This window comes from Mesoplodon densirostris, chromosome 5, assembly GCF_025265405.1.
Source record: "Mesoplodon densirostris isolate mMesDen1 chromosome 5, mMesDen1 primary haplotype, whole genome shotgun sequence".
Lineage (NCBI taxonomy): Eukaryota > Metazoa > Chordata > Mammalia > Artiodactyla > Ziphiidae > Mesoplodon > Mesoplodon densirostris.
In genome coordinates this window covers 13894837-13920487 of record NC_082665.1, presented here as the reverse complement: position 1 = coordinate 13920487, position 25651 = coordinate 13894837, and the positions used below count along the sequence as shown (strand labels likewise).

The following is a 25651-nucleotide window of genomic DNA, read 5'->3' as shown; positions in this document are numbered from 1 at the left end:
CGGAGCGGCTGGGCCCGTGAGCCATGGCCGCTGGGCCTGCGCATCCGGAGCCTGTGCTCCGCAACGGGAGAGGCCACAACAGTGATAGGCCCGCATACCGCAAAAAGAAAAAAAAAAAATTAATATTACCAGGTACATCTATCTTCATACGACCTACCTATCAACTCAAATGGAAGAAAATGATTTTGTTTTACCCTGCTTGCTAATAAATGCCATAGTTTTGCTTTTTTTTTTTTTTTTCACAGTTTCCTCCATAGCATAAAACAGAAACAATCAGCTTATCTCATCTGGGTCCCCTTGACTTTTTTTCAGCAAATCTATGTCCTAGGACATGTCACAACAGAACAACTGTATGGTGTGTGTTCATCCATATATATTGCTGTGTGGACACTGCTTTAATTAGTAAAATTCTGCACACAGGGAGAAGTAGCAACAAACTTTAGAAATCCTTCTTCATATTGAAACTGATGGGCTGCACATTCTCCTAGTGTCTGATCATAAGATTATCTTATACCTGTCTAGGCTTCCAGAGTTCAAAGCCCATTTGTTAATTAATCTTGGGTTTTGCTACATCCTTCGGAAAATAAGGCAGATCAAGTCCCTGAGGTTCTAAGTGCTCCCAGTCCTATGGCTACAAGACTTGGTCACGTCTGTTTCTGGACAGTCTCATGTAAAACTCTTTCTGATCGATCAATGGAATGTCCACAACCAACACCGACTTTCCCTCAGGATAAAATACTTTGGTAGATAATCTTAAAAGGGTAATGGAAATTAATACAATTGTAAAGATATGATGACATGAATGATTTCAGCTCTGGGAGAAAAATAAGGCTTAGGCAAAGGAAAAAACAGTGGTTTAAAAAAAACAAACAGGCAACTAACAACAAAATAGAATAATTAATTAAAAGACTGGGGCCCAGGGATTCACTGAGACTTCTCGGTTCATGTCATAATGAACACATGTTTTTTTGTACCATTCACAGGACCAGGAAATAGATACGCACACGTAGGCAAAACTGCCAAATGCCATCACCCACTAGGGTACCGCAACTCCCTCGGATAGGGAACTATATGGGCCCACCCCCTGAGGACTTTCCAAAGTCTTTATTTTATTCTCTTATTTTAAATTCCATTCTTACAGCAACTTCTAACTTTCAGATTACTCTTCAAGAAGTCCCACTGAAATAAAAATAATTTTAGACACGAGCCACTTAAATGACATTAGCCTTAACACAGGTGTGTTTATCTGCATCGCAGCAGAGATTTTCTTTTTCTTTTATCTGTTAGAATAGATACAGAATCAAGGACTACATCAGGGAGAGGATGAATAGAATTCATTAAAATACAGGCATTTCCTTTCTAAAATGCTACCATTTTATAAAGTTCTGAGACCAAATTTTTTAATTATATTTTTAATTCAAATTTTATTCTATTAAAAATAAAATGAACACATTGTCAGGAGAGGTGATGTGTTGAGAGCCTACTGCAAGTCACCTTAAACCAAAGTCAGTGGAGATAGGTATTCATCTGCTGCCTTCCTTCCTTACCACTAAGGATGTCAAGAGTCCCAAGGAACAGCCTCCATTTCAAGATGTCAATAATTTGCACAGTGGAGGGAAGGTGGGGATTATAACCATCTCCTACAGTAACAAATATGTACTCATTTGTATTATTTTTTAGATTCCATATGTAAGTGATATCATACAGTATTCGTCTTTCTCTGTCTGACTTATTTCACTAAAGCTGTGAAATAATATTCTCTGGGCACATCCATATTGCTACAAATGGCAATATTCCATTCTTTTCTTTGGCTGAATAATATTCCACTGTATCCATGTCCAGGCTATTGTAAATAGTGCCGCTATGAACTTTGGGGTGCATGTATCTTTTTGAATTAGTTTTCGTTTTTTCCGGATATATATCCAGGAGCGGGATTGCTGGATCATATGGTAGTTCTATTTTTAGTTTTTTAAGGAACCTCTTTACTGTTTTCCATAGAGACTGCACTAATTTACATTCCCACCAACAGTGTAGAAAGGTTCCCTTTTCTCCACATCCTCGCCAAAATTTGTGATTTGTAGACTTTTTGATGTCAGCGCACAAGTCAGAATATTTTTTTCTTTTAAATAGGATAGCAACAATCTAATTCCCAGCAGACAAACGTAATATGGTCCAAAATGACTGCCAACAGAAGACAGAGGGAGTTATTCAGTATAAGCCCAATATGTCCACCCATCAGAAGGCTTAGAATTACAAAGACGAGGAGGCACCATGAATGGCATATGATCTTGAGAATGAAGGAAGTGATTAAAACTGAGTGAAGAAACGAAGAAGACAGACTCATATGTTGAATAACCAGAAGTTTCCTCACACTGAAATTCATGAGCAAAGAAAAATCAGGACAACAAAGTAAACAAAATAGAAGTACTCAGAACCAGAGTCCAGGATACAGTGAAAGAGAGAAAGTGAGAAAAGTGCAGACACCTCTGACATAGAGGGGACACAAGACCAAAAGTCTAATAGTCTAACCAGTCCCCAGAGAAGAAGGAATACTCAGTTGCTAAAATGATGCATTCATCCACTTCAAGGCAGCCTAGGGGATCATGCTTAGTCTATTACAAAACTATTTGAACTAATTTCAACAACAAGTCTGAGAGAGTCCTGAGGGCTGAGGTAGAGGGAGGGGCAAGAGAGAGAAATTAGGCAAGTGTTAAATCTTTCCATTTGTTTAGTCAGTGGAATTATTAAGTCATAATTTCCTCCCTAAAGCGTTCTACAATAGAAAGCAGCATCTGGTTTATAGTTAGATCTTGTATGTGTGCTGATGTGTGCTAGTAACTTACATATACTGAAATTGACGTATAGCAGGAAGCTGCACTTAGGTGCTAATGTCAGAGAGAGGTGGGCTGAATTTAGAATCCTTGGTAGATTCTGAGGGCAGAGACAACCAGGTCTTCTTAGGACTCGGGGACTCTTTAGCTACTTGTGGGAACGCCTTCTGCCAACATCGAACTGGGCACTGAGAATAAATGATTATTCTCATGGCTAATTCCCTAAGGTTATTAGCCATGCATGGTGGCCTTCCAAGGTGAAGTCCAGGAACCACTACAGATAGGCTACAGCTGACAGCCATGTAAGGACAGAAAGCAAGACTAAGTAAGCACTGCGAACCTCATCGTCTGACACTGCCACAACCTCTAAGCAAGGGATTTTGTAGTTTACAAAAGCAGGGGTGCTCCATGACAGATCAGAAATGAAAACAAAACCCCAAAGCCCTGCTTCTTTATGTCAGGTCATATGAGAAGCATGGCCAGCAGTACCCTCTGGGTTGATGTCTGATGCCCTGTACCAGCTTCAGCATGGAAATCTAAACAGGTTGAGTACTTCAGCCACTTTAATAATAAAAAAAAAAGTATAAAAAATATAGCAGTTCTATGCCCAGTTTCTATTTGTGAGTCCCAAAACCAAACCATCTTTTTTTTTCTTTGGCTGCGCTGCACGGCACATGGGACCTTAGTTCCCCAACCAGGGATGGAACCCACGCCCCCTGCAGTGGACGCGCAGACTCTTAACCACTGGACCGCCAGGGAAGTCCCCCAAACCAGTCCACCTTGGCATTTGATCCCAAGAGCTGTGAGATCCAGCCCTCTCTTGCTTCTTGCTACATTTTCCCCTTACACAAGACAAATGAACCAAACCAAAGATAAAAGAGTAAGGGATATGGTACATTTCAGTTTGGAGGACCCAGATGCTTATTTGTAGCACTGCTACCAACTACTGCTTTAATTACTGAGGTCACGCTTCTGCTGCATAATAAGCCTTCAGACACATTTATCCCTTGCCATCAAAAACGTCCTCTGGCATTATGCTGTCTTTAGTTTTAAGGTCAAGTAAACAGTGTGAGGGTGTAACGCAAGTGGCCAGGGGCTGGAAATTAGGTTCTCGTCATTAGGCCAAAGCACTCCCGTGAGGGCTCCGAGAGGTGGACTGGCTGCCTGCGGGAGAGGCTTCGGCAGGAATACTGAAGATGCTGCTGCCCAGTAAAGGGTTTGAAGACTTTCAAATGTTAAAAAGCCTAGTAAGTTCATTCAGAGAGAAATACGCAGTAAGCAAGCATAGGCAGTGCCCTTTATATATCTTTCCACCAGGTCTTCTAGTTCTCCTTTTTTCCGGTACATAGTAGGACTACACTCTTCTGCCCACCTACCCATCCCCCACCTCCAGTCACTTGCTTTGACAAGTGAATTGGGAGTGAGTCAGCACTCAAATCACCACCTTCCCTCTTTCCCCTTTGCCAAGAGACAGACAATGTCCCAGGTGGCAGGCGCTGCAGGCCCAGGTCCTAGAGTGAGGACAACATACAGAAAGGGTCCCAGCCAACCCACAGAGGATGCACGGTGAACAGGAGAAAGAATTTCACTGTTTGGAGCCACTGGGCTTTGGTGACTGTCATTGCTTCAGCGAACCTCGCCCTCCTGACTGATCTAGCCCTGATAGAGCATATGGGTTTCCCTATGTATTTCACTCAAGCACCAACTTCACTACTATCCAAGTCATAAAGTGTAATGCTAAGAAGACCAGTCTTAAATCTATGGAAAGGATTACATACTTCACTACACCAGAAGGTAGACAATAGGAAAGCCTTAACATAGCAAGCCTGACTGCTATTCTTTGAATGGCCTGCTTATCAGGTTGGCTTCTGGCTGGCATCTGGGAACTTGGATTTGGGGAGGATTCCCAACACCTTAATGTAGCCCACTGTGTCTAAAATCTGTACAAACAACGTGGTTTGTGCTGAACACCTGCTTTCCTCCTGGGAGGCTGGAATTTTGGTATATGCTGGGCAGAGGGTGCCTCCCTGACCAGCCTCTCAATAAAAATCCTGGGCACTGAGTCACTAACAAACTTCCTACCAGACAACAGTTCACACGCATTGTCACAGCTTGTTGCTAGGGGAATTATGGACTTCTCTTCACCCCATGGGCCTCTCCCTTTTACTGATGCTATTTTGTATAGTTTTGCTGTAATAAACTGTGGTCATGAATAAGCTGAGTCCAGTGGGTCCTCTTAGTGAACCCCAAAACCCAGAGGTGGTCTTGGGGACCCCAACTCCCACCAAGACGAGTTCCTTTAACATCCTTTGTGAGGGAAAGGAGAATAATACATATATTTGGTGGATAGAGGTGCGAAAGGATAATTTCTTCATTACTAGGGTATATCATAAGATAAAACAATCTCCTCCCAAAGGATCCATTTCTTTTCTGTGACAGGCAAACCCCGATGATTAAAGTTAAGAAATTTAAAGCTAAAACCTTTGTCCTACCCAGGGTACATATCTTTTCCCCCTTATTTTGGCTGCTGGGCAGAGCAGAAGCCAGATGGGCTATCTGTTTTAAATAGGCCCCAAAGGCATTTTATTGAATTGTTAATAAGTGCGTGTTTACACAGGAATTGTTTTAACTTGAAGAACACCAAAGACCAAAGAAAAAGAAACATACCATAATTATCACCGGCTGTATCTGACTTCTCAATCTGGATGTTCTGAGTGATTTTTGGACAAATTTCAATTTCTTTGTACAGCTGAAAATGACAAAGAGAAGCATAATTAAGACTTCATTAAAAATAACTTAGAAATAGTCATCAATTTGTAAATCTATTTTTTCAGAATTTGAAATCAAATTCTCATCACATCCTAGTATTTTTGTTGAACTGACCCCATTAAAGACTCAAAGTGGAAACTTAAAAGGCACATTCCCAGATTTAGCTCCAGTTCCAGTTTCTAAATAATTCCTTGACATCACTCTGTATGTCTTTTCCCACACTATTATCTATCACACACCTGAAAAATAATGCTAAAGTCATCAAAAATCTTCAGTACTGGGGAAAAAATTATTAACATCAAGAAGAGGTTATGAAGATCTTGATATGGGATCCATAGGAATAGGAGAAATCTCTGTGCTTCCATTCTCTTCTGTTCGTATACCATTTTGGTTCAAAAAGTCCACAATAGTACAAATATGCAGAGAAAAATTATAGCATTAAAACAGATGACAGATTACATAAATGACAATATTCTCTTTTAGCCATTAGATTATACCAAATTACTGAAAAAACTGAAGTACATAAATCAATCACCTCTCTCAAAAACCCAAGAAAACATGGAAAAAAAAAATAAGAGAAACTGGCAGTTCACAGAGAAACTTTATTTCAATTAATTTAATTTATACTTCATGCTTAGATGTCTGGACCTAGCATCATCATGGACGGTAACTTATGAAGGTTTTACCATGTGTTCTTGCCCCTCACATGCTCTCTATGAGACAAATGTGATCCCCATTTTACAAATGAAGAGAAAAAAGCTACAGAGAAAGTACTTTCCTAACGTCAAAAAGCCAGCCTGGGCAGAGCTGGGATTTGAACCCAGGTCTCACTGGCTCCAGCACTGAAGTTCTCCCCATTACACTATAATGCCTCCCAACTATTTCCTGGTGGGACTCAGGGGTACCAGAGTAAAGGGTACCAAACCTTACTTCTTCAGTATGTAAGCCAAAGGCCGCTTCCAGAATTTATGATAGTAATTCCAAAACATATTGACGTGTCAAACGCTCATATAGAACTTAAAATTTGTCAAATTAATTTCAAAATGAAAATCATCTCTGGAAAATTCCAAAATGAAAATCCTTTAGCATTAAAGAGAAGTCTTCGTGGTTATTTAAACTTGCCCCCCTCTCAGTCATTTGTCCGGAAATAATTTTGTTCAGACAAGTATGAAAAAAATGGTTTCTTTCTCTTCGTTTTCTTAGGGCAGTTGACAGGTGGGAGAGGTGAACAGAATGCTTAGGATTCAGGAGTCTGGAAAACAGGCTGCTGTAATACTAGAAAGCCAAGGGGTGGGGCAGGGGCTGGAACACTGACCCAACGGCCTAGATCCTCTAGAACACCCTCATTTAATGCAACTTCCACCAAATGCATAACTTCATGTTGAGGACATAACTTAATGTGGTTTTCTTTCTATACTTCAGAATAAGTTTCAAACCAATGCATTCTGAAGTTAGAAGAAATCGGTTCTATTAGATCTACTGATCTTTAGTTCAGAAAATTACAGTCACCAAAACTATACATACCAAATATAATCAATTTTATGATTATTTTGTAATGTCATGGAATGCTCAATAAAATGTTATGAAATGTATTCACTTCGACTTATTTTGAACCTTAGTTTTATTTTTTCAATTTCCTTGAGAGCCAAACTCTCCCCCTAGGTGGCAGTATATCACCGTTTGTTCTAACCATCTCTGGAAAATTCCAAATGGTTGTCCATAGGTCCCGTGGGCATTTAGCTTTGTAAATAAGTTTTCCTATTCTTTTATAATATTACCTCCTCTCTTCTTTGTAATTGGTGTGAAAGTCTTTGTGTTTTTTACCAGTTTCAGACAATAACTTAGTATAATATAGACAGGGCCCTTGACCACGGTCCTTAGGCTGGCTGGACTAAAATTGGGTTTGGTAAAAAGCTCTAACTCTAAAACATGTAAAATTTCAAGAAGGAGCTGGACTGTAAAATATATTTTCGATGCAGTCATAATATCTGAAACCAGAAATTTTGAAATTTCATAGTTTTAAACATATCTTTAGCAAAGAAGTATCACACACATTCCATTTATTTATTAAATTTATTTATTTATTTATTTATTTATGGCTGTGTTGGGTCTTCATTGCTGCACGCAGGCTTTCTCTAGTTGCGGCGAGCGGGGGCTACTCTTTGCTGCAGTGTGCGGGCTTCTCATTGCGGTGGCTTCCCCTGTTGTGGAACACGGGCTCTAGGCGTGTGGGGGGCTCAGTAGTCGTGGCTCGCCGGCTCTAGAGCGCAGGCTCATTAGTTGTGGTGCCCGGGCTTAGTTGCTCTGCGGCATGCGGGATCTTCCCGGACCAGGGCTCGAACCCGTGTCCCCTGCATTGGCAGGTGGATTCTTAACCACTGCGCCACCAGGGAAACCCCCCTTTATTTTTATTAAATCAGTGATGCTGCATGTTTTCGCTCTTTTCAAAAAGCAGATTAAACACCATCAGACGTTAAGAAACAATCTGATTACCCTGGCACTTGAGTTATCACGAAATCACATTCATTTCCTACCAGGTCTCCTTGGCGTGCCTGGTCCAAGTGACCATCACCCATGGCCTGAACGACAGCTCACTAGCCTCCTGCCTGCTCTCCCAGCTCTTTCCCTAAGGCCCTAAGGTTCATGGGCCACACAGTAGCCACAGCGAGCCTATGAAGACAGGAGTCAAATAATGCCCTTCCTCTCTGGGGATTTCCCTTCTCACTTGGGCCCTACAAGCCCTCCTGCTCACTCTTCTGCATCCAAACCCCTCCCCACCCCACCTTCCCTCTCCCCACCACTCCCTCACTTACCCTCCTCAAACATGAGTAAACTACCTCTACTATCACCCCCCTCCCCTTGCCAGGCCTTACCCAGCTTTGTTTCCTAAGCCTAGAACACTTTCCTCCAAAATACCTCTATGACTCACCTTCTCACCTCACTCACCACGATGTTCACACATCACATCTAAAGGAGCAGCTCGATCGCTTTTATATGTCTATCTTTCTCTATCTGTTTGCCCTTTTTCTTTCCCCGCTCTTAACATCCCGGGAGATATTACACATTTACTTGTTTTTGTTAAAAATATTTACATGTTTTTATATCTGTCTCCACCAACTTGAATGTATTTTCCATGAACAGTAGAGATTTTTCTGTGTATCTCAGTGCCTAGAACAGCTAGCATGGTGCCAGGCACACAATAAACACTAAATAAATATTTGCTGGATGAATGAATCAATCAATCAATCAGTGTTTCTGCAAACTCTTTATTCCCACCTGTCACTTTAAGAAAAACATATTTAATATGGGTTTTCAAAAAACCCAGTGCCTCCATATTCATTATCATTCTACAGATTAGACCCAATAACCAACTAACCATGAAAATGTAGTCAAACGGGTATTACTTACATTAGCAAAGCAGATAAGTAGAAAACTAACTATTCATGGTCTTTCATAAGCAAAAGAATACCCAGCCCCACCAAATAAATGCACTAGACCCTCCAAAAAGATCTTTAAAATGTAGTACACACTTTCGCTAATAACTATTGACCTCACTACTCAAGAATACTTGACAAAACAGTAGCAGAGAACAAAATGTTTTGGGACAGTCATCTATGAAGGAGTCATTTTTTCAGGACAGGACTTCAATCGTGTGAGCTTCGCTAGTCCATCAAAAATAAAATGGAGGTGGGTTATGGAAACCAATTAGCCATAAGTGGCCCGATACTTGTTCTGTAAGGGACAATAAATCAACTATCTGTAAAATCTCAAAAGGCATCCAAGAACACTGTGTGTTCAGAAAACCCCTGCCCTGGGAGGACATTTCATACCAGCTTAATGGCCAAAAGCATGGATTGGAAACCATGGATGTATGGATAGAATTCAAGGGGTCTGTGAACTGGGATGGTGAAAAAGCCTGAAGTTTTTAGTTTCACTAACCTGTAACTGAAACGTAGCATTTCCTTCAATTATAAATGAATGGAGGCAACAAACATGGCAATAGGAGAAATGCCTGTGACCTTGTCAGAAACAGAAATCACAGTTATTTTTATTTTATTTATTTATTTATTTTCCGGTACGCGGGCCCTCTCACTGTTGTGGCCTCTCCCGTTGCGGAGCACAGGCTCCGGACGCGCAGGCTCAGCGGCCATGGCTCACAGGCCCAGCCGCTCCGCGGCATGTGGGATCTTCCTGGCCCGGGGCACGAACCCGTGTCTCCTGCATGGCAGGCGGACTCTCAACCACTGCGCCACCAGGGAAGCCCCCCAGTTCTTTTTATACCACATTCTAGTTGCTGCTAGGATCTCAGAATACCAGTTATGCTCATCACTACTTCAAAACAGTGGCAGGTGTTAGACCTATGCTGGGTCTTGTTATTTAATGAGCTATTAAGTAAGCACGTATATTATCTATAATTTAAAAAATATTTTTGATAACTATTTCAACACAAGTAGGCCATAGGTAATCCTATGTATTCTATATATTTCATGCAATTGAAAACATTATTCTGATATGGGACCTAGAGGCTTTACCAGGCTGCCAAAGATATCCTAAGAACAAAAAAGTTTAAAATCTTGGTAAAAACAGAGGTGCCCATGAGCAATCTCAACAGTAAAGTGAGTAAGACTATGGCATTTACTTCCTCAGGAATCTCAGAGCTGGAGACCTTCTGTAACAGGGCAAGAAAGAATACCATAATCTCTCTGTATTTTGGATTCTTTTTTTAAATAATTGTAATTATAATATGTATATAGCAGTGTAGATACAGAGTATGTGTGGCACACCTTAGTCTCCTATACTGGATGAGACCGCACAATGGCCAAGACTTAAAAATAATAAAGGAGTCAATATAATTTCAAAAGGTATGTCTTCAGCATGTACTGTGTGTAAGATATGAAGGACATGGAAGTTGCTTAGGCATGATCCCTGTCATTTAAGACACAAAAGATTCATTAACTCTGAAATGCAAAATATATGATCTAATAGCTGTTCCAGTGTTACCAGCAAAGCACTTTCCTTTCTTAAGTAAGAAAAAGGGTTTTCTCTCCTCTACTCACGGAGCACAAAGTCAGGGCTTTCCCCATGCCAGAGAAAAAAATAAATCAGCCACTGTTAAAAGTACCCTCCTCTGTGTTAAACTTAGTGATTTAAGTGATGGTTGAAAATGGTCATTTTGTTCTTCTATTTCGTGACATATTAAGAGTGTTATAAAAGCACACCCTCTCCTATATTTCATTAAAAACACTTAGAGGGACATGAGGGAAGTTTTTAAGATGATAGAAATGTTCTAAATCAGGTGTCCCCAACCCCCGGGCCACGGAACAGGAGCAGTCCATGGCCTGTTACGAACCGGGCCACACAGCAGGAGGTGAACAGCAGGCGAGTGAGCAAAGCTTCATCTGTATTTAGAGCGACTCCCCATCACACTCGCATGACCGCCTGAACTCTGCCCCCTGTCAGGTCAGCGGTGGCATTCGATCCTCATAGGAGCGTGAACCCTACTGTGAACTGCACATACGAGGATCTAGGATGCACACTCCTTATGAGAATCTAATGCCTGATGATCTGAGATGGGAGCTGAGGCCGTGATGCCAGCACTGGGGAGTGGCTGCAAATGCAGATTATCATCAGCAGAGAGGTTTGACTGCACAGAGACGGTAATAAATTAATTGCTTGCAGACTCATATCAAAACCCTATCAGTGGGCCTCCCTGGTGGCGCAGTGGTTAAGAGTCCGCCTGCCGATGCAGGGGATACGGGTTCGTGCTCCGGTCTGGGAGGATCCCATATGCCGCGGAGCGGCTGGGCCCGTGAGCCATGGCCGCTGGGCCTGCGCATCCGGAGCCTGTGCTCCGCAACGGGAGAGGCCACAACAGTGAGAGGCCCGCATACCGCAAAAAGAAAAAAAAAAAAAAAAAAAAACCCTATCAGTGAGTGGAAAGTGACAATCAAGCTGCATCTTATGGAGTAGACTAGACATAAGCAACACACTTCAGGTGTCACTGTCTCCCATCACCCCCAGATGGGACCACCTAGTTGCAGGAAAACAAGCTCAGGGCTCCCACTGATGCTGCATTATGGTGAGTTGCAATAATTACTTCATTATATACTACAATGTAATAATAATAAAGTGTACAATAAATGTAACGCGCTTGAATTATCCCGAAACCATCCCCCACCCCCCCGGTCTGTGGAAAAACTGTCTTCCACGAAACAATTGTCCCTGGTGCCAAAAAGGTTGGGGACCGCAGTTCTAAATTATGACTGTAATACTGGAAACACAACTGTCTGTATACATTTGCCAAAACTCATCGAATTGTGTGCTCAAAATTGATGTTTTATTGTAGAGAAAGTGAACCTCAAAAAAATTGATTAGAAACAAAATTCCCTACTAAATATACTAAATTTTAAATTACGCTTCCCCTTTTCAAAAAGAGACTATTCGGGTTTCAATTTTCAGTTCTGTTTTCTGTGGTGAAAGCCTGTCTGAAGTCATACTGTTATCATTCACAGATCCATGGCAAGAAGCTCGGTGGCCCCCAGAGGAATGACTAAGTGCAGAGAAAGAAGAACAAACTCCAAGAGAGGGGGCCTTGCTCCCAAAATGTTTCTTTCCTGGAACTGAAAAAAGCACCCTTTGGCTAACAAAAAAGGAACTTGTCATTATTTTACCATGTTACCATGACAACCATTTACTGAGCACCTACTATGTGAACCATTATCTCTAATCTTTGCGAAATTCTAGAAAGTATTATCATCTCATTTTTTTTTGCCAAGACCACATAATTAGTAAGCAACAGAGTCAATATAAAAGTCCAGATCCAGTTCAGAACCCAAGTCTCATAATGAAACTCAAACCCATAAGTGTGCCCAAGAATATATATAATAAATACAATTCCAAAAGGCCAGGACACATAATTAGATGGCACCTTTTTCACCCAACAGGATTTGACCCATCAATTTCAACATGCAGGGAGAAGTCATACAAAATTGGAGTTAGTACTTTTTATCTGACAACAGCCAGTTCACCTTTGAGTCACCCATTTAAAACATAAGACTGTCAAAGCTACAAGGAAAGCTAGGCATAATAACTAAAATTCTATCTGAGAGTCAGTTCTGGATTTCAATTTTTCATGATAGCATAGCATCGTTCCCTGCATAAACTAAGATGGCATTTTCACTCTGCAAAAATATTGTGATATGTAAGACCATCTCCACAAACTTAAGAGCGCTGAATGAGGCTCATTTATTTTAGAATTTGTTCCACTCCACCAACCACAATTAGCATGAGCACATATATAATTTAAAAATAATCTCCTACAGAATGTACTTGGACAACAGACATAAACATTACCAGCTCATAAATGTCCTCCTCGGGCTTTGGCACGTAGTGTTGCATTTTGTTTTCTATTAGAAATTTCAGGCGCAGGTAATGAGCAGAATGATCCAGTCTATGTGCCTGGGACCAAAACAAAAAAAAAGAGAAGAGAAAATGTCTTTTCAATAGTAAATAGACATAATTAGTTTTCCACTGATATACTGTCATCTATTCCTGAGAATAATGGTGATTTGCTACTGAAGCAAGGTTTAAAATTTCTATACTTCTTAAAAGGTTTACACCCAAAACCAAACTTTACTTTTCATTGAATATATTAATAATATCCCATGGGTATCTTATGATCAACAGAAACAAAAAAGTCACATCCTCACTTCTGCTTATCTAATCCATTACACTCTTTAACACTGGGTTTGCAAGAAAACCTATCAGCCCCAAAAGGCCTTTAAACATAATTTCCAACATACATAGGTGACTGGAGAAGAAAAGTGACAAGAAAGGCAAGGAAGGATTTACAGTGACAGAAGAAAGCTGTGCCCAGGCAAACTTATTTTTTTAACCACATGGGGACACTGGGACAGTTGTTCACAGTTCATTTGCAAGTGAGTTGGTGTATAGACAAGGCATTTGGATTTCAGTCTTATTTATATACACCCCGAGTGAGACTCCCTCCGGGGGCAGCGAAGACAGGCATGTGTCCAACTTTGGAAACACCATGAATGACTTGCCCAAAGAAAACAATTCTGAAGCAGTTAAGGGTTGAAATTTCCAGGCCTTCTCCACTGGTCAGGATGGGTCAAATGATTTTTTCTATCTAGAAAGTCATTCGTGAATTAACTTTGTGGAAAAGGCAACAGTGGAAACATGGTTTTATAACTCACATCCTCAATTCACGTTCAAGAAGATGCAGAAGGAAAAGGAAAAAAACGCTCTTCAAAAGTTACATGGGGGGACTTCCCTGGTGGCACAGTGGTTGAGAGTCTGCCTGCCAATGCAGGGGACACGGGTTCGTGCCCTGGTCCAGGAAGATCCCACATGCCGCGGAGCGGCTGGGCCCGTGAGCCATGGCCGCCGAGCCTGCGCGTCCGGAGCCTGTGCTCCGCAACGGGAGAGGCCACAACAGTGAGAGGCCCACGCACCGCAAAAAAAAAAAAAAAGAAAAAAAGAAAAAAAAAAAGTTACATGGCAACATGAAAATGTACTGCTAGAGAGAAAATGTTTCCATCAAGTCTTTTTTTAAAGCAACCTTATCTTTTAGAGATTTATCCTGAAGTACTAGTAAAGATATGATGTCTGGAATCTGCTTCCAAAATCATTCAGAGCAGAGGGTGGGAGTGAGTTAGTAAATGGGTGAAACATACTTTGATATTATAGAACCTTGGTGATGGTGACACAAGTTTATTACATTATTCCCTACTCTTTGTAAATTTGAAATTGTTCATAAATATAAAATCTCTTCATACCAAAAGCTCAACTGATGAGAATTATTTCCAAATAAGTGAAGTTAATTTTTCACTGGTTTAATGTTCTTTCTGTTTACCTTCTTTCCCCCCAGCCCCCAATTTTAAAGCCAAACTAAGAACATTCTAATAATTATTCCAATAATAGTCATTCAATTACACCTAACAAATTCTGAAGTGTGCCAGATACTGTGTGAAGCAGTCTTCAGGAGTGTGGGAAGGGGCCTGCAGAAAATGGGAGTTGGGGACAGTGATGACTTTGCCTCGTAATTAAACACACATGCAAGGCAGGGATCCTGCATAAGAGAAAAGCACAGTTATGGAAAGTGGAAGTGAGTTTGTTCTAAACGCCTAGCAGAATGATGAAGAAGTTTTCCATAGTGATTCTCGGGAACCTCCAACGTGTATCCTTTTCTGAGTGATATGATAGTCTGAAGCCCACCGTCCGCACACAGGCGCCATTGAAGCAGCAACTTCCTTGCACCTGGCTTTCAGGTTTTCGCTGTCGGTACTGAAAACCAAATGCTCAGTGTCTGCCAGACCCAGATTATTGATGTCAAATACCCAGGGTGGATGGGTAAGCCAGGGAAGCAAAAGCAGGGAAGTTTCAAAGTGTGCTACCTACTGCTTGTCAAAGAGCCGCTGAGACAACCAACAAAATAATAATACTTAAGGTGCTACGATAAGCAAGAAAAGTTTCCCTCACAGAGAGAAAAGCTGCAAATGCTTCCCACCGACCTAGACCCCCACTGAAATCTTTAATTAGAAGCAAAATATTTTGGTTCACCATCTGTTTCCAACTGAGGTGGGAGGGAAAGAGAAATGAAACTTCATGGGGTCTTGGTTAACAGGAACAAATCCACCTGGAAACTTTATCGTCATCTTAATCAACACTTCGTAGACACTCCCAATGGGGCTGCCACTTAGACAGTCTTCTGGAAACCAGACCGAAATAGCCACCTCACCTAAGAAGCTTCGGGCTCCTGAAACCTCAGTGTGAAAGAGAGATGTTTGGTGCCACTGGCAGGCACCAAACGTCTTAAGGTGGTCCTGATGGAGACATCACCCCTTAAATGCTACCATGCTGAAAACATTTATACAGATGCACAGAGAACGCCAAACAATGCCCAACACCTTGAAGTGCTTAACAAAGCGAAGAGAACAGAGCAACAGGAATGAGGGTGGTTCTGGCCGTCCTCCCCTCCACCACCGTATTTTTCAAACTTCCTTAAGTTACAATAATGTCTTGATAACTTCAAAAAATAAAAATGAGCACATGTAACAAACATAAAAATTATAATGATCTTATTTGTAACCCAAGAGCCCGTGGTTTGGTCAGTAAATAGTTACCTTAAAAATGGGACTTTGGATCAATACACCCATGTGTCTTATCATTTTGGTACATGTTTCTCAATTATGAGTCCCCATTAGTCATGGCTGGTCTAACATAAAGGGAAAATCCTAATGAATTAACTAAATCAGATCATCAGAACTCTCAAGAATTTCATGCTCCTCCAATATTTACAAGTCAGTATCAAGGCAGGTTGAACAACTTACCATGTTCACAACACATCTATGTGCAAAAAACAATTCCAAATATTAATGACTATTTTAAGATAGTAACTCTAACGATTTGGCCTGCTTTACACTTGTAAAATGTTCAATTACAACGTAAGAGAAAGTCAGCTGGGAAAACAACTTAAATGGTCCAAATTTGTTTTCCAATGTTCATTTACTTAAGTTATGTAGAAAGCATTTGATTCATTTTGAGACAATACAGTCCCAAATCATACCATAAGACAAATATTATTTGTTTAGTTGACATGTTTTAAAAATTTTTCTTCTTCCTATGACTCCTTCAAAGGATGAAACAACAAAACATAATGTAGGTCTTTTCAATAAATAGTTTGAGTCCATTAAAACAGAGAATAACACGATCTTGAAATCCACCAATGTTCTGCTCTTCCATTTCTCCTAATATTCTTCTATTTCAATCAAACTTCTTCAGGAAACATAAACGCATGCAGTTAGGACATCCAGAGATCCACGTGTGCGCACACACACATGCACACACACGTGCGCACACACACACACGCGCACACACACAAAGTGCTACTGCAGAATTTCTGAAGATACTTATCCTCCCCTTCGAGGTGATTTTTATTGTTTTTAATGTCCATGGTTCTTAGAATATCCAAAGCCATAGGTCTACAGAGTGAAGCCATGAAATAAATGCCCATGGTCATATGTGAATAATAACAAGTATGAATAAATGAATTTCTTTGCAATTATTTTAGTAATTGCAATGATCAGAATATGTCCACAACCCATAGGCCAACACGGTTACCTGCTATATTTAGCAACAATCACTTTCATAACACTCATAACATGAATTGCACATGAAATGTAGATCTTGAAACAGTTACTATACCAGAACTTGACTGGTGCTCGGATGGCAGATGACAAACTGATGTGAAATGACGTGGATCAGACAGAATAGGAAAGAGAATGGCTGAATGCAAGAGACAGAAGAAAAAGATCGATTATTAAATATTAGAGAAAGCACCCATCACCAAAGTTGAGAATGACAATAAAGAAATAAAAGACAGACATTCTGACAATCACCGTTGTTTTCAGTCCCTCCTCCAAGAGAAAAAAAAAAATCACTCAACATTAATCAGATCATTAATAACATGTGGCACTGTTTTCCCCATTACCTCTTTCCCTCTGAAGAATAAAATCGGCTCCACTAATTACAATAAAGTGTTTTCCAAAGAAGCAGCAAGCTTTAGAAGGTACCTGGCTCCAAGCACACTATATAATTTATCCTACACAGGTGCTTTTCTGGAGACCATCAATTTCTTAAAGTGCACACAAAATTTTTCTGTTTTTAAACTCAAGAGATGTAAGCTTGTTCCACACCTTATTTTTTTTTTTTTGTCTTTATTTCTATGTTTTGGGGGAAAAAACCTGAGGATTCAGGAAAAACTGAGTGGGATGACCTTTTCTTGTTAGAGAAAGGGATGTGTGTCTTAACGATGCCATTAAAAACCCTGTCGGGCCTCCCTGGTGGCGCAAGTGGTTGAGAGTCCGCCTGCCGATGCAGGGGATGCGGGTTCGTGCCCCGGTCTGGGAGGATCCCATATGCCGCGGAGCGGCTGGGCCCGTGAGCCATGGCCGCTGAGCCTGCGCGTCCGGAGCCTGTGCTCCGCAACGGGGGAGGCCACAACAGTGAGAGGCCCGCATACCACAAAAAAAAATAAAAATAAAAAAAAATAAAAAAAAAATAAAAAAAAATAAAAACCCTGTCAAGTGACAGAAATAAACCCTTTATAGGGGAACTGGTCTAACTCATTATCTAAAGATGGTCTCTAAGTTGCCACGACAGTATTATTCCTCCCTGATTCCCTCAGTTTCTATCAAAGCAAAAGCTTGAAAAATACCTAAAATCACTATTTTCCCCACTCACTATTCAATTTTGCACCAATCAATGTTTATTGCTAAACTCTGACCTACCCTCTGATATCTGATGGAGTCTAAAGCCAATGTACACAGGAGGCTCCAAAGCAATGCAACTCCTTGGAAGGACCCTCCAGAGTTTGGCTTATACAAAAAGCCCAGAGTCCTACTTCTGACACCTTCAGCTGCAGTTCTGAGAATACTTCCCACAGCTCTGCTGAATATTAATGGGTCTCTAAAGAATCGTGCTAATCTATAAATAAAAGAATGCAGAAATCCTCAATAGACCAATTTTGTTAAGTAATTAAAATGAAAAATGTGAACAGAAATACCATTATCTTTAAAAAGCTAGAATTTGTGTGCATGAAGGAGTCAAAGCATGCAAGAGTGCATCATTTATTTTTAACACCCATGTGGGAGCTGGTTGTAGCTTTGTCCTGAAACAAATGGTCCTTCTACTTTTCCTCCACAGAAGACGATCCAACAGGCTTATCTGAGCCAGAGTGTTCCATTTCTCCTTCATGTGAAGCCATATTTTTCCTTTATCAAAGCCCTAGTGATTTATTTTTTTAAGTACAAAAATTGCTGATTGCAGAATTATAGAACTGAGGTAGTGAACGTTATTCCACATTTATAAACCACTGTGTTGAATGAGGAGGTCCAAAAATATCACTGTATTCATCCAGCTTCTTCTAGGATAAAATGATGACAGAAAAGGTTTCCACTTTCCCTTTAGTGGCCTCAGAGAAGACCATTTCACTCCCCTAAGAATATATTCTAGATTCTTCCACCCCTTACGGACCATCCTTCCTGACGACTGACAGTTCTTGTGACCATCCACTTGGCACAAAGGGATCCATCTAAGTTTGGAGCAGCCAGATATGGATTCAAAACCTCCTTTGCAAGCGATTATGACTGTGATGTGAACTCAGGCAAGGAACTAAGGCTCTCTGAGCCTTGCCTTCTCCATCTGTACAATGGGGACGTATCGTTCTTGCTCAGACTTGATATGACTACTAAATAAGACTATTAATGCTATTAATTATGTAAAAGAAAAACAGGCATGTTGGGAAAGCTCCTTTTTTTCCTCTTTCCCTTCCCTCACTCAAGGCAATCCAATTCATCCAGCTGTCCTCCAAGGGAAAAAAAAAAAAAAGAAACAGGGATTACCTTGAAAAAGATCAAGAAGTTTCTACAGCATAAGGTAAAAACAGAGGAAGTGAGCTCAATCATTTGTCTCTAAAAAACAAAAGAGGCTAACTGTGTGTTCATAGGAAGAGGAATTTCTCATCATGGAGGTCAAATTTCTATTTCTTATTTCCGTTTTTCCCTACCCTAAAGATGCCCGTGTATGAGTTACTGTCAAAAGAGCAGGTTACAAATAGTGCACATAATATGATGCCACAATGTTCACTGAGGTGATTTCTGAATTGTAAAGTAAGGGTGCCTTAATTTTCTGCTTTGTTCTTTACCTGAATTCTCTAAAACTTGTGCAATGAGCATGTACTATGCTTATCACAAATCTATCAAGTACACATGTTGAAAGAGGCTACTTAAAAGAATCCCTCTCCTCCCAGCGCTGAAGAAATTCACTGCCATTTATTATGCATATTATCACAAAGAAATCCAAAGCTGCTCTGAAATGAAATGGAGATGTTCTTTCAAGTACCCTCCCCTACCACACGCTTCTGAGGGTTCATGGATTCCTCCACTGCATTCTGTTCTTCTCAAGAAAACAACCCCAAGCGGCCTCATACCTTGCAGATCAGCTCCAGGGCGTCCCGGGCCGTGTCCCCTGGCCGGACGACTGTCAGGACTGGCTTATTATTTGGCAGACAGAACCAGGACGGAGTGAAGTACTCGTGGACCCAGATGTCACAGTCAGGGCTGTGCTGGTGGACGCTGGGTAAGACCAGTTCTTTCTCCCTCTGCGATAAGAAATAAAGTTAGCAGAGCAGCAAGTTAGCCTCTCAAGATCTAGATCCCCAGATGGCACACAGGAATGATCCACTCCAATGGAAAGGGCCCAGGGCGGAAGTAGTGGCAGTGGTGAAGGATAGAGAGCTCCTCCGAGAAAAGAAGAAATTACAGAGAAAGGAGCTTTCTGGAGGGGGGAAAGATGTCTCACAAGAGACAGACCTCGCACCTGATCCACGGCATCCACGGGTGGGCATTGCATGATGGAGTGGGTTTCAAAACTGGAAGAAAGAAAGAAATGGAGAAAAAAAAAAAAGAAGAAAGAAATGGGCTCTCCATTCGGTTTGGCTTTATTGCTATGATTTCTTCCACAAACCCATTTAAAGTTAGAGCTGAGATTCCTCCAGCAAAGCCTATCTACCATGTGAGCTATATGTTTCAAAGGCAACCATGAGGCTCCAAAGAAATTTTTAAAGAAAAGGTGATGTTCTAGCATTACCTATTGACAAGCAGCATCATTTTTGTGCCCACATGTGACATCTGGTGTAACTCTCGGAGAGAGACGGCCTCATTTCCCAGATGAGGGTCAGAGAACTTCAGAGATGAGCTTTCTGGCCTTCTTAGGCTGTTGCCTTCACTCCATCCTCTACATCAGGGAGTAGCACCAAGTTTCTAAGGGGTGGGAGGAGCCGTGTCCTACGTATACACTTCAGCAGCTGGGTTATATCTAAGCCAGCTAAACAGCTAAAGCTAAAAACACTCCATAGATTGATGAACTATCAGGAGCCTAATCTCTCTGAAATAAGCAGAGAAATCACTCCATTAGATTTTAGCAGTGTAAAAATAATACTGATGCTCAAAATGTGGTTTACATCCAGGCCACGGATTGGTAAATACATATCTATAGATTTACTGAAAATGTGGTGCTATCAGCAAATTATATGAAGAAACAAGTTTCCCAACGAAGGCTGAGAAGTAGTAACATAACAACTTCCATATGTAAAAGGAACAGATCCCAGAATGGGGAAAATATTTCTGTAAAGGCTACTAAACTAAATTCAATTGAGAAGACAAATTCAGCTCTGCCTTTGAATGGTGTGGCTTTCACAGATAAACTGAACCCCAGGGAAGGAATTGTCAGAACGCAATCAACTTGCCCAAATCCCATTACCTATCATTGGAATCTTCCCATGCTGTCCCCACATGCCACCTTCAATAACTGCCCTTAGAGCTACATCAGCCCAAGTTTTGCATCTAACCTGCTGTTTGAGAACAAGGCATTCCAGCCAAGGAGGAGGATAAAGGGGTATTCTTGGAAAAACAAAAAAGCGACACAGAAATCCAATGGAACAACTTTTGCAGTTTCCAGGATCTGTGTGCCTGGGGAAAATTAAAAGTGCAGTAATAATGGTATGCAAGATGAATTAGCTAACTTCAGAAATGACTGCATGAACATCAAAAACATCTATGCTTGGATTGCACATAAGAACAGCAATTTAATTTCATCAGAAACAGACAGAGGCTCAAAGAGAGTGCTATGGATGGTTATTTCCAAGGACAGCAGCCTTTATAGCCACGATGACATAATCCAGGAGTAGTTTAGGTATCCAAGGGAGAAAAGGCCTGTCCACGGCCACTCTTATCTCCCCTCCCTTCAACAGCCAGAACTCCCCTATTACACTCTGATGTTGGAGGCTCAGCTCCATCTAGAACGAGGGGCAAGCCATTGCTTGGCTGCATGGCAACCGAGAGCTGAAATCTGTCATACTGATTCTGAGTCCAAGAACCAGAGGATCATACCAAGCTCACATTATCATCACCAGAATCCCCCCACTGCCCCCAGCAAAGAGGCCACTTGTATCATCATTAGGGTCTTTAAAACGAGGAATGTCCATTTATTTCGAGGCTGAAAAAAGGTGGCCTAGAAAAAAAAAATCAATATTCTTTATGGGCTTTCAATCACAGCAGTTTGAAAGACCCTTTTAAATCCAAGCACGAGGTTGAATCAAGTCTGGGGATCTTTAATCGAATGCTTGTCTTGGGAGGCAAAAGCATTTTTTTTTTAAAGAATATACTATCAGAACAGTTCTTTGAAATTAATTGAAGCAAAAAAGCAGCATGTGTGGGTAGAGAGGGAGGGCAGTAAGAACTCACCTCTTGAGAAGAAAGTTGTATATGAGAGGAATTAACAATGGCATAAAATATTCTGCTACCCAGTACCCCACAATTTCCTCTTATATTCTAGATGGAAACTTCAACATTCAAATGATAGTTACTGAAAATGTTATGTCAGCAGGAGAATATTCTTACTGTTATCAAGTTTTCCACCTCTTCTCGACCTGTTACATAATTTTTTTTTTTTTTTTTTTTGCGGTGTGTGGGCCTCTCACTGTTGTGGCCTCTCCCGTTGCAGAGCACAGGCTCCAGATGCGCAGGCTCAGTGGCCATGGTCCACGGGCCCAGCCACTCCGCGGCATGTGGGATCTTCCCGGACCGGGGCGCGAACCCGTGTCCCCTGCATCGGCAGGTGGACTCTCAACCACTGTGCCACCAGGGAAGCCCTGTTACATAATTTTAAAGGACCAATCATTTCAGTTTTTAATACTGAGTATACTTAATTTTAGGATCCCAAGAAACCCCTGCATTGTGTAATGTTGATGTATTTGTGGTACTTTTAGAAAAGGAACATGTGTTTATTTTTACCTTGCCATCTGGAACAGTGTCATCAAATATTCCCTCTAAAGATTTCTTTACAGCCTCGGTTCCCTCACCGAACACCTGCATACACAAAAGTATCATCTTAAAAAGAAATATGGGCAAAAGGGCTTTAGATCTGGATAATTCATCTAAATTTAAAGAAAATAAACCTGCAAATGCAATGAACCAGATTCATTCACAGTGAAGAATTTCAGCTACAGCATCACATACCTAATCAGAAATTTATCAATAATAATTAGTTTACTTTTTACCTCAGAACCTGAGAACATGTTTATAATTATATTACCATAACATCAAGGAAAAGTTTCATATTTAAAAAATAGAAACTTGTCTATCCTTTGAAATTTAATGAATCCTGCTAACTTAAAGATATGACTAAAATCACATCAGGGTACCAATGCCACTAGGTAGTCAAAACCTAAACACATGGGAAAATTTCATATATTTGCTCTCAACCGATTGTGTATGGTTGGTATAATATACGTGGTTAAGAAAAAGTCTTTGGCCCAATGCAAAAGATATATAGAAACATACAATTTTTATCCATTTCAAAGTACTAAATTAACAAGTAACTTTCTATTGGTATACTTATGGCTAAGTAAGAGGTTTTTTTAAACTCTTACTGTAAGAGAGAATAACAAGAATTGTTTGTAAGACATTACATGGTCCTTTGATTAAAAGAAAAAGTTAAAACATTCTCTTGGATTCATTTAAATTCAGGCATATGTTTCAGCAGCAATGGACTGTAACATAAGTGGGCACCCATAAAGTAGAAGCACACAAATGAACTAAGGCTTTTAATAGAAGAGAAATTCAACCCAAACTTCCAGCTGCGAACCCTGACATATATTTACAGTGTTGGTCTGAGTCACCTGCAATGCCAAATGATGTACACAAAATGACACCACCACCTCCTGAAACAAGGGTGGAAATGCTGATTGTAAATGCCACCCTTTTGCAGGTTGAATCAAGAGCCATCGAGTCTCTTGTGCGATTTTTCCGAAGAAATATTGACTTTCCTCCAAACAGTTTCTTCTTCGGATTTACACAGAAGCAAAACCCCAGGTAGCAAACTTGATGATGCTCTACTTTCCCCAAAGACCAGACAACAAACTGCATGACTGCCCAGGCTCTTTCCATTCGCTCACCTGGTCCCCTGCAAGTTCCACCAAGGGTCCAGACACTCCAGGTGGAAACAATGAGTGTGGTGGTCAGCTAAGGACATAATACATCCGCTTTCACAATTCATTTATTTTTTAAATGTCAGTTCTTAAGTAAACTAATGGCTGAACTGGTCGAACAATAACGAGATCTTTTTTATTGAGTCAGTCAATGGAATTCTCACTTTGCCTACAGGCTCAGAGTAAATAGGTCAAATTGGCAATCCTAGTCATGACCTCAAAATGCTCAGTGCCTCTACAGCTCATGGATTGGACATTCTCCTTCTCCTGAAAGACAAATACCTATGTTCTTCCAGTCCTTAAAATCTGAAGCAGCTCTGGAGCCACTTGTTTTGCAAAGCCAAAGAAGGCGGATGACAATGACAATGGAAAGAGAGTTTCCCAGAAGTAACTCCAGCAGGAAAGTGGACTTAGCTAGTAAGAAAGTCAAAGTAATGAGGCCAGAGCATTTGGTTATCAGAGGCCCAATGATGCAGCACCCTAGGTGGTGCCACTCAGGAAGCACTGAGGTAGGTCCCCTTCAAGCCCTGGCACCTGGGTAGTAGAAGGGAGTCACAGTGGTGAGTGAGCGCTCTCGGATTCCTGGTTCCTGATGTAAGTAGGCAGAAGAACTGCCCATTTAATGTCAACCCCCAAGAGTCAAGGGCAAAGAAACAATCAGATTTCCCTGGAGGCTGCCTTTGATCCAGCGCCAGAGGCAGCTTAAAAGACTGCTCAGGTGCCCACTTGGCTTCATCATCAAGCCCTGCTTTTCTTCTGAAAACTCAGGAAGAAGTGCACTTTCAGTACGTCTGTAATTACCCAGGGTTTGGAAAGGTTGCAGGTGGGAGACTGGAGCTTGGTGATAGACTAATAGCCGAGTTCAATGTTATGGGTATACGTTATCTATTTCAAGCATCTAGCACAACTAACTTCTTTGCGTCAGCTAGTTGACGTGATATAACACTCAGTATCAATCAAGGAACAATGCACACACATGGCACACCCCAAAGTGAGGTGTCCGTGGAAGCAATCTATGGTTGCTTTCTCATCCACCCTGGAACCTACCTGATTGATGCTTGGGCGTCCCTGCTTCTTTTTGGAGGTAGTGTCCAGACCCCAAAGAGAAGAAAACCTGCTCCTTCTCTTGCTGGCAGATCTGGACATGGCCTGAGTACGTCTTCTGACTCCAGTTTCACCAGTGCGAGCAGCCACCTGAGGAACGGCAAGAGGGGACGTCAACAAGGTATGTGTCAAGACCACTCACCTGTTCCCCAAGCCCTCCTCTAAGTCCCACCCTCCAAAAGCCCCTTCCCCCTCATGCCAGCCAACCCTTACCCCACCACCCAAAGCATTTCATCCATGACTTACACATATAGGGACTTTGAGGGCCCTTCCTAGATTCAAAATGTGAACCAAAGGTTGGCAAACTCAATCACTGTCTGAATACATCAGTAAAAAATACGTAAAATAGTAATAGAATGTATGCTAGGTTTCCAAGAATTAGATATCCTTCTGGTCACGTTCCTAAACTCCAGCATCAAGTTAAACTAACCATACTTTCTTGAGATTCTCTCCAAATGGTACAGAGTTGTTTCTTCACTCTAACAAAAAATGATGGCTGGGTGTCAGCAAAAATAGTGAAGACGGCACATTTTGGTTCCTGTGATTCCATATTGAATCTAAATTTACCAATTTCTTCTATTTAGGTTTCTCAGAATTACATAAAATCACTCTCCTTATTAGGCAAGTGATAGCTGTCCCCCAATATCAATGTCCCTTCTGCCTTAGTCAGAGAAACCCCAAATATAGCTGAGCATCTGGCTGCCCGAAGTGGACTTACTTTCCTTGTAGCAGGGCATGGGCTTGTGAGGAAGTTCTGGTCAAGGGGAAGTAGAAGGGTTACACTAAGTCCCCTATATATGAACCTTCAAGTTGCGAACTTTCAAAGATGTGAACGTGCATCTGGTTCCAGCGAGGAACCAGAACCTGTGCCATCAAT

At 41.2% G+C, this 25651-nt stretch overlaps 1 protein-coding gene across 3 annotated transcripts in view; it reads right to left on the bottom strand.

Moving 5' to 3' along the window:
* The window catches only part of TIAM1 (TIAM Rac1 associated GEF 1), a 138357-nt gene that overhangs the window by 66175 nt on the left and 46531 nt on the right, over positions 1-25651 (bottom strand). For 2 of the 3 annotated variants that reach the window (XM_060099758.1, XM_060099760.1), the window contains exons 6-10: positions 24718-24864; positions 22475-22549; positions 19612-19782; positions 12954-13058; positions 5499-5580 (exon numbers count right to left, since the gene is read on the bottom strand). In XM_060099758.1, the coding sequence (XP_059955741.1) occupies positions 5499-5580; positions 12954-13058; positions 19612-19782; positions 22475-22549; positions 24718-24864 (580 nt within the window). The remainder of the gene's footprint in view (positions 1-5498; positions 5581-12953; positions 13059-19611; positions 19783-22474; positions 22550-24717; positions 24865-25651) is intronic. The other variant, XM_060099759.1, reaches the window with a different exon arrangement.